The sequence below is a fragment of the Paralichthys olivaceus genome, chromosome 6 (genome assembly GCF_024713975.1).
Source record: "Paralichthys olivaceus isolate ysfri-2021 chromosome 6, ASM2471397v2, whole genome shotgun sequence".
In the NCBI taxonomy this organism is placed as follows: Eukaryota; Metazoa; Chordata; class Actinopteri; order Pleuronectiformes; family Paralichthyidae; genus Paralichthys; species Paralichthys olivaceus.
The window spans coordinates 7,697,458-7,709,559 of NC_091098.1; the positions used below are offsets into that span (position 1 = coordinate 7,697,458).

The 12,102-nt window shown below is 42.5% G+C and overlaps 1 protein-coding gene across 4 annotated transcripts in view; it reads right to left on the reverse strand.

The window, feature by feature from the left end:
• Positions 1-10,424, reverse strand: part of prex1 (phosphatidylinositol-3,4,5-trisphosphate-dependent Rac exchange factor 1) — an 85,210-nt gene extending 74,786 nt beyond the window's left edge. For 2 of the 4 annotated variants that reach the window (XM_069526070.1, XM_069526069.1), the window contains exons 1-2: positions 10,235-10,345; positions 9,810-10,151 (exon numbers count right to left, since the gene is read on the reverse strand). In XM_069526070.1, the coding sequence (XP_069382171.1) occupies positions 9,810-9,953 (144 nt within the window). In that variant the 5' untranslated portion in view covers positions 9,954-10,151; positions 10,235-10,345. Of the gene's footprint in view, positions 1-9,809 lie in introns of all 4 variants that reach the window. The other 2 variants (XM_020089345.2, XM_069526068.1) reach the window with 1 other exon arrangement.
• Between the last annotated feature and the right edge of the window lie 1,678 nt (positions 10,425-12,102).

Sequence of the window (12,102 nt, forward strand, 5' to 3'; positions counted from 1 at the left end):
CAGTGGCTGCTTATAATGAATGTGCTTTAAATATCAATTATGATACCTCCACTTTTTCACGTAGCTTCTGTTAGACAATTACAGTCTTTCTTAATTCTGTCTCTCATTCCACATCTATCAGGGCAAAAAACAGTGTGACAAAAGGTGTGACACTCGCTCTCACACACTCCCCTTGTGACAGTGACAATAGAAATAGCTTGCAAAGCCATTGGTGAGGAAGATCTATTTTTATACGTTTCTACCATTTCTGCACCGACTTTTAAAAGCAGTTCATGCTTCTATATCAACCTGTACATCTGTTAAGATGATTGAACTTTATATCAATGTGACATGTTTATTAATGACCTTCACGTCTACACAGCTAAAATGACACTTTCTCTTCACAAGTTCATCTTGACTAAATCAACTAATTTCATTTCTACTGGTGCTGACCCTCAATGGAGGTTTGTCTGGCTTTCCTGTTGAGGGGTGACATGTGGTGATCTGGAGATAACATCACGGACCAGATTGCAGAGGCCATCTGGACGTTTGGATGCATGTTCTTTTGGTGCTACAGACGTAGGCATCACAGACTGGATCCAAGCATGAGAGCACAGTGTTGAGAGAGACATCGGAGATGTGCAAAGCTTTCAGGGAGAGGATGTAACCCATCTAAGCTAAACTGTTATTTCAGAACAAAAACATGTTTGCTTTCATACAGTAGATATGTGATAAAGAAACACCAAACTAGGCATGCCGACACCTGGCATTCAGCTGGGCAGTCGTAAACAGCGTCATGGGCACAGACACAGAGAAAAGAGAGGGGAAGAAATAAATGAGTATCCAACACTACACAATAATGGTAATTTGGCAAAGCAGGAAAGGGGAAGATCATAGAGAGCAGCCACTGTTTCTAACTCAAATAGTACTTACCAACTTGATAGAGAACAGTGTTAATTGGACAGACAGACAGAAGGACGGATGGATGGATGGACGGACAGACAGACAGACAGACAGACAGACAGACAGACAGACGGACGGGCAGACAGACAGACAGCTGCTAGTTAAATCCCTTTCTGATTGTGTTACCTCTGAAACCACTGATGCAAACGACCTACATTCATTCAACTTCTCGTTTTTGGCAACCACTAATGCAACTGGCACACATCTTAGTTTCCACCTGAAAGTGATGCTTCCAGGATAATTCATCTCTGTGCAAGCTCAATTATCACAGTGTGGAACGTAAATTATGAGACTGAAAAGAACAAGAAGAAGAAGAGGAGACCACTGTTCAGGTCAAATCCACATAAAACCAAGGATAGTGATAATCGTGAGTTGGTAAAAAATAATCTGTGAGGACATTTTCTTTTAAATAATAAGAACTTGAAACCATGCAACTTTTTATTTTAAACATTTTACTGTTGAAGGGAAGTTAATTTCAGTAAATTCTGTGTGTAATTTATTATTATACTGTTGATATATTATTTTATTTGAAATAAAAACATGATATTCTGCCATTGAAAAACCCATACTGTACAACCTCTACTATTGACCAGCTTTTTTCTTTCACAGCTATTCTGTAAAAGATTCATGTCAATCACATTTAAAGACATAAATCCCCCCCATAAACTGGCAGATGTGATTCTTCATGTAAATTTTTTTACAGTTTCAGCACATCAGCACAAAATCAGTTAGTTGGCAAACTGTCATCAGAAAGAATGAATGCCAAAATAAAAGCCATTCAGCAACCAGGCCAAAGAATTTATCAGCAGCGGTCATGAAAATAACAACAGCCTCTGTAACTCACAGGGTTCAATAAAAATAATTGGTGTAACTATAAAGTTCTCCGTGTATAGATGTAACTAGAAGAGTTAATCCAGCAACGCTCTTCGACTTCCCACCACTCCACACCTCTCATTTAGGCTGTAACACAAAGAGCTCTGACACAATTCTCATTTGGTTTTGTCACAACACACTCACAGTATCAACAGTCTTTGCGTCGACATTGAAGAGCAGACATGAGCCTGGAGACCCAAAACCAAAAGAGAGGAGATTAACTAGAAAAGAAGAATCATCTTATGCGAGGATGACTGGTCACCAGCTTTATTTTGGAGGAGAAACAAAACACTAAATGTTACTTCAAAGTGCATTTCCGTACCATGGAACAAAAAAACAACAGAAGACCTACTTAGGAGTGTGTTGGGTGGTGTGTGTGTGTGTGTGTGTGTGTGTGTGTGTGTGTGTGTGTGTGTGTGTGTGTGTGTGTGTGTGTGTGTGTGTGTGTGTGTGTGTGTGTGTGCGCATGCTTGTCCTTCTTTGTCCCATTGTGTCATGTGAACAGTTTCCTGGCTGGGCAGCGTACAGGCCAGGCATTTACTCTGACCCGCCCTGATCCAGCAAGATATCGTAACGTCTAGTAGTATAACCCTAAAATGATCTATAACATATTCTGTAACTTCAGGAAGCTTTGAGTAAAGGTGTTTAATTCTTGTCTGTTTTAGTTTTGCATTTTTCTATCAGGAGAATGACCTCTGACCCCTGAAAGAAGCCACACATCTGGTTGTATTTGAGAAAGCTAACAAACATTGTAAGCCTGCTGCCACAGTATTTAATGCAAACAGGAAGCTCTGAGGGGAGAGACTTTGTCAAGACATTCTGCAGGTATCCATCCATCCCATGCATGCACCCCTCGAAAGTGGACTAAAAGACCATGGGGCACCGCCACTGCACCCAGTGCTAACCCTGAGAAAGTACGTGTCCCGACTTTGTCCAGGTCATGATCTCCAAAGGGACATTAGGGAGCTCATGTTGCCGCGCTTTTACAATTCAGGCCAGGTCACCCATTGTATCGTATATCAGCCTGTTGAAAAGCCCTCCACAGAGCCTTTCACACACAAGCACACAGCAATGGTGGCTCTTATTGGATGTTTGCTTCCATCATAAAAATGTCCCAAACAGCCCAAAAGTCTCTCGATCACATTCTTGACACCACCCGATCTAATGTCTGACAGAAGAATCCGTGGGCTGATATGATGCCTGACTACAGATCAATGACTTCCTGAGTTCCACACAAACCTCAGATTCCGCACTCCTGAATAAACTCACCTTTTTAACAGTGTAAACATTAACAAGGAACTAATCAAAGAAAATACTTTCATACGTTTAAACCATAGACTGTATGTAAAGAGGTTTAAACCAAAAGGAAATAGATTCCCCAAAACACACCCACCTCATACTGATCACGCAGAATGACTTTAATACTATGCTAATTCATGGCTGGAAGAATCCACAAACATCTATTGCGGAGGGAGGGGGTGGAGGGGCTGGGGTGTGGGGGTTGACATCATGCCTCTGGGTGTTACAGTGGTTTAGACTTGTTAACTTGAATTCTTAAAATTCCTGCTGCAGTCCTATGCCTCAAAGAAATGGCTTATCAACACACATGACTTTAAAAAAAAGCACTAATATTGAGTTGGAAACTGGCATTGACAACCCCCCTCCCCCATTTATGCAACAACCAGCAGTGAAATGAATTTGGTCTGCCACTGCAGCCGCACTGCATGGCACCAAATGGCAACGTACATCATTAATATGTGTGCACAAAAGGCAGCTCGGTGGTTTTTGCACTGACTTGGGTAATGGCGGTTCTGTCAGTCTTAGGCTAGATAGACACTACTACGTTTCATTTGAAAACACATCCACTCTGCAACGGATACGTCTGGTGTCCACGCTGCTCCGGAGTTTTGAAACGCTGCTGGCCCTGTTTTAGTTTTATCGCTTCAGGGCTGCTTTTTAACGTGGACGGGCTGAAACTGAGATGTTTGGACACGATGATGTAGACACTCATAACCACTTGCTGATTTGTGACATGAGTCCCCTTCCGAAAGAAAACAACCAGCATTAGCCTCGGCTACCAGTGTAAGATGCAGCATGGATAATCAATTCCAGCATTGCTGACCCTGTTGTCTTTACTAACTGCTGCTCTTCCTTTTTGCCTATGCTGCTTCTTGTCTGTAGCCTTGCTCTTTCTGCAAGTAACAACCAAATGCTTCCTGTTTACACCAGCGTGCGCATGCCCAGTGTACGTGAGTGGTCACATAATATGCATGTTCGGCATTAGTATGGACAGGGATTAAAACTGAGTCAAAACCCTGATGTGGAAGGAGATAATTTTAAACACCATTTGCAAATGAACGTAGAAGTATGAATATAGCTTTAGTATGCAAACATAAACATGAAGTTCAACGCCTGTTCACCGGGAGCAACCTCTCTTTTACAGGAACACCCTGATCACATTCACACAGTTAAGACACACAGTCAGCAACCACCAACTACAACCACAGTCTGAGCAGCTGGCCACTGAGCAGCCCCTCTCTTCTTCTGGTTATGGGCGATAACATTTAGCATGACTGATTAAATGGGAAGTTACAATATTTTTAAACCAAAACATATAAAGCACGCAGCAGAAAGTTTAAAGCCCAGTAATAATAAAAACCCTCACAAAATCCCAGCAGCATGCCATTGTAACTGCTCTACCTGCTGTTAGGATGGGCCCTCCCTCCTCTCGCTATATATGTGATGTGTGTATGACTTCAGCAGGGCTAAGGTTGCAGTGAGCTGAAACCACCAGCGTTGTGGCCGTGATGATAGTTAGAATCTGAAGCTATTTATACCCCCCCTCCCCAGCTCAGAGAAACTCGATGCTGGTCTTTCCCACTCAGTAGGGAGGGAAGGAGAGATGGAGCGAGGAAAAAAAGAAAGTTAAGAGGTACGCACAGGCTCAAGTTTGAAGAGGAAGCTCAAGGCTGACTTCCTGCATGTGAGTCTTCCAGGGTACAGGTCACATGGCGTCTTCTGTGTTTGTGAGCATGTGCTCTTGTCATCCTGTTTGCTTAGAGGGGCTTGTCAACAGTGACTCCAGGTGCACGTACAGAAAGATTAACAACAGCAAAGGATGAGAAAGCGGTGAAAAAAAAAACTGCAGCTATACAGTGAATGTGCAATCACATACTCGAAACTCAATATCATTTATCCACACAAACACACATCAGTATTAGACCATGTGTAACCTCAAGCGTGTGTGGCCTAAAGCAAAAAGGTCACAGAGGGCAGAATTTCCAGATGTTTCCTATTATCCTGCAGCACTGACAAGACCTTCCTGGACACCCCTCTCTCCATCTCTCACTTCTCCGAGTGGAAAATGGAGGTCGAAGGCTGACTAACTTATTGGCCACACAATTCCCCTGTTGTATTAACTCAACAGGATTCACTATGACATGGGTCAGTGTGGCAAAAAGAAATCAAGCAACCTTTAAATTGGCAAACTCCCATTTTATGGTTTTGAAGGAAAATCCCTCAACTCTACCGGGTATGACGCCACCGACCGTATTCCTGACACTGATGGTCATTGTGGCAGGGGAAATCCGGTTGTCTGGATTAAATCAACAAAGCATTGCCCTGAAGAAAATCCCAGCTAATCTATGTCACTAAGAAATTATCAATTCACAGAGTTGCAACAAAAGCTTGAAACGAGCAGTTATCACCAAAAACTTAGAATTGAAAAGGAATCTGCTTGTTTAAATGAGGCCGCTAGATTAAGAGATTGGCAATGATAGCGCTGAGCAAAATGAATCCCCTAATCCCTCTTTTCACACCCCCAACCCCCTTCTCACCTCTTCTCCTCCCACCACCCCGACATGCTTCCCTCCAGCACATTAGATGAGCTCGTTGGCACTGGTAATTGCCAGGGGATGAGTGACATGCAGAATGGCTAAGATGCCAAAGCCATGGATAACCATCTCTTTTGTGTGTCACTGCAATCATTGCGATTGATAAGCGATGCTGCACGGAGGCTAAAGATCCAGGAGGTTCGCGGAGGAGCACAAAGGGAGGTGCAAAATAAGTCAGCGATAACGAAATGAAGAATGATTTAGGCGGTCAACGGCTAGCTGCCACTCTGCCGTGGACACGAGGAAATAATCCCAGTGAGACGGAGGAAATCCAAACCATCAGGTGCTCAAATAAGAAGGAAGCTGAGGGCCTCTACACAAAAAAAGCACTTGGAAATAGGGATGTATTCTACACTTAAATGTTTGAATATACTCAGAGTGGCTACAATGGAGTTTGACAGCAACATTGAAAACACTGAAACCTAAAACCTTGCTGTGCTTTCAGGAGAAGTATAAATTGACATTTATTGGCTGGGAAAAACATCACTCGCTGTTTCACTCCCACACTGTCTCTGTCTCATGTACATGTATAACTTACAGAGGACATGTAAACAAACCAAACGTAGGGTGTAACAGTGACCATCCACTTTTAGAAAGGCTCTGGTTCCAGAAGTAAGTTCTCATTCATTTTCTCCATTGACGTTCCTGGAACCAGGCCCACCACCTACAAGATGAATCGTGACCCTAAAACATTTCATCCAGAGCAAAGAATACTGCAGAAAATAGAAAGAAGGCAAAGGTATATAAAGAGTATAGGAACTAAACATCCCATAAACCAATGCAAATGATCCCTTCTAATGACTTCCTGCAAGGAATTTAACCATGAGATTTGTAACAATATATTGTAGTTTGTGTCGTGTATGTATCTATATAGTGTTTCATATAGTGTATAGTATAGTCACCTAGTGTAGTAATGCTGATATGATGTGTACAGCTGTGCTAACTGTGAGCTCCACCAATCAGAGACGTTGCTCCTACAATTAAGGATTGTGGGTAGTTTAGTGTAGTGTTTCTCCTTGACATTGTGAATTGATGGTTACAATCTTACAGCTGCTAATCAGCATCAGTATTAAATGAAGTATCCAGGCGGCAGGTTGAGAAAGAGCAGACACTCAAAAGATACGCAGACAATTTATCATCACAGAATAATTCAATGAATGAATGCACTCTATTCATTTCCCATCACTGCGTTAGCATCTTCACACTGAGGGACTACGCATCCCTAACCAACTATCCCCCCACCCTGAACCTCTCTATCTTTACTGAAACCATATGCTCTGAGCTCCCACAGCCAGACTTTGCTTATCAACACCACTGTGAGCTACATGGTGACAAAGCCTCGGCTCCTGCTGAGGGAAGGGGAGCACGCTCGGCCGGGCCCTGGATGGAGAGTACTGGGGGAGATTTACTGAGGATTGGAACAGGGGCCTTTGTTACAAATGTTTCCACCTTTAGGTATCTAAGCCATAACACTTCCCTATAGTCGTCTCACATGTACACAGAACATATCCTCATCACATATAGCATGCTATTGGCATCAAGCTTGTTGCCATGGTATTGTATGTGCCCATATGTGAATGACTCGTAATTAGGGCAATCCCATCCATGCATTTCAGCCTAGAGAAATTCTCGTTAGATGGTACAAAAACACAACATGTCTGTTTGTGCAACACAAAGCAGTGGAGCATGACTGGTTTAGCCTTTCTTAAGCCCCTACTCCTTTGGTCAAAAAACCCACTTACACCCACCAACATCTGGTTTTTGTCTGCAGTGGGAATGGATACAATCGGCATTCACTCCCGGGTCAAATGATTCTGCATTAGACACAACAGTGATGGAAACAAAACAACTGGGAGAACGTGCTAATTACTAATTGGCAAGGCGAGAGAGACCCTCAGTTTTCGGTGCATTTGTAACGTCAAACGTGACACACGGGGGAAGAAAAAAAAAGAAAGGCAAACTCCTCTAATGGCAATGGGAATGGAGTCAGTTGCCTTTTTTAGCGTGTTTGCCCAAACAAACTCATACGCCTGCTTATTTTGGTGTCAGAGGTATTTTACCACAAACACACTTGTGCAAGAGCAGAATTTTTACACACAATTTACCACGAATCCTAACGAAAATCTTCAAAATGTGGGTTAAGTCTTGACACTCAAGATTGGCTGCAGCCGTATTAAGGGCATTCTATGCAAAGATGCTGGAGATAACAGAATTCCCCTCAAGCCCACACACATCACTCCGCTCTGTCTCTTCATAATATGGCTTAAATCAAAAGATGCCAATTGATGTGATGATGTGGAGGAGCACAGTGGGGGAGTCTGGCACTGACAGTTTTCAGATGTCCACAGGAGAGAAAAAAGCTCCCAGACTTCTCAGATAAATCAGCTGGGCTTTGTCTTTATCATTATGCCAGAAGTGTGGTGGGGGGGGGGTTGTCAAAGTATTTCCCTATGCCGCCTGGTCTGTCTTGTAACAGAAGATAAGCCTCGACTGCCTCTTGTGTAACTGAGAAGGAAAGCAGTGTCACAGGGACTGGCCCCCAAATTTCATAAGATCCTTTTATCTAAACAGAAGTTAAAAAGTTAGAACACATCATCCTGGAGCAGAACTGAGTGGGTATCATTCTGAGAAAGTCACGCATTGTCAATTAGACAACTGGACGATCATTAAATAGCCTGTCTCAGCGACAAAGACAGGAGGAAGTTCTAAACATGTGACAGTGCAAGAGAGAAGAGGGAACTGTGACTTTGTTTTCTTCGACAAATACTTGCCAGATTTTTTTTAATGAATGCTGAATCATTAGCATGTTCATAAGAAACATGCTTTCATCAGCAGGTTAAAAATGTTAACATTCAAAGGGTGCAGGCTTTTTAAAGAGTCAGCAGGGTGGCCAAGAAACAAGATAGTCTGAATCCCCAACCGGCTCAGGGGTGATGTTTTGCAGCTGACCCTGACCTTTGACCGTGTTGAGGATGGGGCAACAACAAGAGGGGGATTCCATTCTGGCCCAGTCACACAGTCACATTGCTGCTCTGGCGTGAAATTAAACCAATTCATTCAGTCAAAGTTAAACCTCACACCCAATTTTTCTGAAGCAGAACCACCTGCACTAACCAAATACCTCACATGATGAGGCAAAGCTGGCAAAGGGAGAAGGAGGATGATGAAGGAGAGTGACTAATGGAAAAAGTCTCTCTCTCTCTCTCTCTCTCTCTCTCTCTCTCTCTCTCTCGCAGGTGGGAGCCAACCTCGATGATGTTGGTGTCTGACAGGGAGCGTGTAAAATCACCAGGACATTCACTCATCAGCAGAAGCTGGTGGTGTTGTGCAATGACTGAACATGTAAGTGAGCGTGCTGAAATGAGTCCTTATCTGTGACTGGACGAAGAAGACGGAGGAAGAGGAGGTGTGGTGGTTCTGAGGTTCTGAATATCTATTTATTTGCAGAGACACTGATTCTTCTCTTCGATTGTCTTGAACCTGAGCTTTAACACACAATAGTGAGGTGTGAATGATGGCCCCCCCACCCCACAAACGCATGGCTCCAGCAAGGAAAATGAATAAATCCATGAATACCACGAGGCTGAGATGCAGCAGTTAGACTCTTTCTATCAGACTGCACCTCACATCTGTATGAGGACATCCACACAATCAGCAGCTGTACACTGTGCACAACTTTTGTTTACATACGCACACATGTTTGTGTATATAAGTGTTTGTGTTGTTATATATATATACACGGGATTGAAAAGTTAAGCTATTAGAAGCTTCCATCCTTGTGGACAGAAGGTCAAACCAAACTCCATACGAATTTCTCGTCATCTATCGCCATACCCCATCCGTAATCTGCGCCAGAGGGGGGAAATATTAAGTGTACTTTTTTCTTGTAACGGGTGCCACTTCATATTTTGTTTATTAGCCGAATTCAAGAGCGTAGCATGCTATTTAATACAACGTCTCCAGCGTTTTAATAAAACTCACGAGACGTTCGTGTTCACCAAAAGACGAAGCGACATCAAATTCAAGGATCGATGACTGGAGTTTGGGGTGGCGGTCTGCCCGTGCGATGAGCAACGTGAATGGGGAATATGTCAAACTTACCGACTGGAGGAAAAACAGCGTCCGAACATAATCCCTCTCCGTGTTGAGCAGTTCATTTAAAACACAGAGCCGGAGCCGCTGCTGTCGGTCCGAGTCCTTGGCGGCGTGGACACCGTTCTCATGATGCCCGTCGTCCTCCTCCATGGTGGGAAGTCAACCCGGGGAAAGGTCCGCTCTGTGCCGCAGCGCTCTTCTTCTTCTTCAGGTAGATCCACGCTCCGCCGGGCTGTTGCTTCAGTCCATGTTGCAGCAGCAACTTTCAGCTCCCTCCTCAAACTGAACACACGCCCTGCAGGAGTGATGGACCGAAGCACCACACACACACACACTAACACACGCACACTAACACGCACACACACCGGAGGTGAAAGTTACAGCCGCGGAGCAAGCAGCGGAGAGAGATCCGCTGTGTGGCCGATACACACCAGCTGAGAGCGGGGAGGACGGTGGAGGTTCAGCCCCGGACCCGAGGGGGGGAGAGGAGGAGGAGGAGGGACACACACACAAACAACCACACACACGCAGAGAGAGAGAGAGAGAGAGAGAGAGAGAGAGAGAGGGGGAGAGGGAGGGAGAGAGTGAGAGAGTCATATCTCCATGGCTTAACTTTGACTTATATTGATTTCCTGGAGATCAACTGTAGTTACTTCTCACTTAACCTTTACATAAACCTAATTTTAAACTAACCTTAATTTAACCTAAACTTAAACTAGCATGAACCTAAACCTAACCTTAAACTAAATCCAACCTGAACCTAACTATAACCTAAACCTAACATTAAACTAAATCTAACTTTAAACTAAATCTAACCTTAAACTAAATCTAACCTGAACCTAACTTTAAACTAAATCTAACCTTAAACTAAATCTAACTTTAAACTAAATCTAACCTTAAACTAAATCTAACCTGAACCTAACTTTAAATTAAATCTAACCTTAAACTAAATCTAACCTGAACCTAACTTTAAACTAAATCTAACCTTAAACTAAATCTAACCTGAACCTAACTTTAAACTAAATCTAACCTTAAACTAAATCTAACCTGAACCTAACTTTAAACTAAATCTAACCTTAAACTAAATCTAACCTGAACCTAACTTTGAACTAAATCTAACCTGAACCTAACTTTAAACTAAATCTAACCTTAAACTAAATCTAATCTGAACTTAACCTTAAACAAACCTTGGACCACACACACAACCTTATACTTCTATCTCAGTGAGGACACTCATTGGCAAAATGCAAACCCTTGCCCCTTACCCACTCTTACCCACTCTTACCCACTCTTACCCATCACAGTAATTGCCTTCCCCTAACCGTTACCTTAACCCCCCCAGGGAGTGGGTTGGACACTGGAGCGGTTGAGTTCAGATGGGCTGGTCAGTGGTTAATTCCTCAATTATTATTTCTTACCATCTTTAGAAATAGTCACTATGTAACATCAGATTTGCCAGATTACAAACAAGCTAATAGATACAATTGGTTTATTCTTTGTTAGAAAGTTAATATGTACTTTGTATGTGCTGCAAATTAAATCGAATGGAGAAAATCAACCACGTGACTGTGACAGTATGCTCACTGGATGTTAATGATCAAACATCCTAACCCTAGAAAAATAAATGTAGCCTATCCTTGAATCAACAATGCTTTTCCAGAACTTTTGGGCATTTCATGCTTACAAATATAAAGAATTAAAAACACAGATTTAAATGAAATCATAAAAAGCATGAATTGCACAGTAGTTAATTATCTTTATAGAGCCACACTAATGTTAGCAGTCAAAAGCAAATAAGCTTGAAAGTTAAGAAATGAGTTATGTTTTTTATTTAGAAGAAATTAAACAAAGAACCAGACAAGACTTTTAACTAAATATTTTGAAATAATAAATCTTATTGAATATATTAAATGAAGTTAGCTCAACATTTAGGCCCCTGCAGTCTGTCACAGTATCCAACGTGTTGCTAGCTGGTAAATTCAAGAGAAAGGCGCCCTCTGGTGGATACAGATACAAGTGTACCACTCACTCACTTTCAGGTCTCGTAAACACTTTGTAATTATTTCCCTGAATACTTTACATACTTTACACGTTGACTTGTTTGTCTTCATTATTAAGTCAAGCGTGATCTTTCTGTTGCAGCATAAACACACATTATTGACAGTTAATGGTCTCACACCTGCCGAGCGTGGTTGTGGCTGCAACCATAAATAAAGGAGGGGAATCATTAGTCGCTAGTCAGCCAGACGAAAAGAAATATTTTCAGTTACAGTCGGTTATAATTCGATACGGCTCCGAG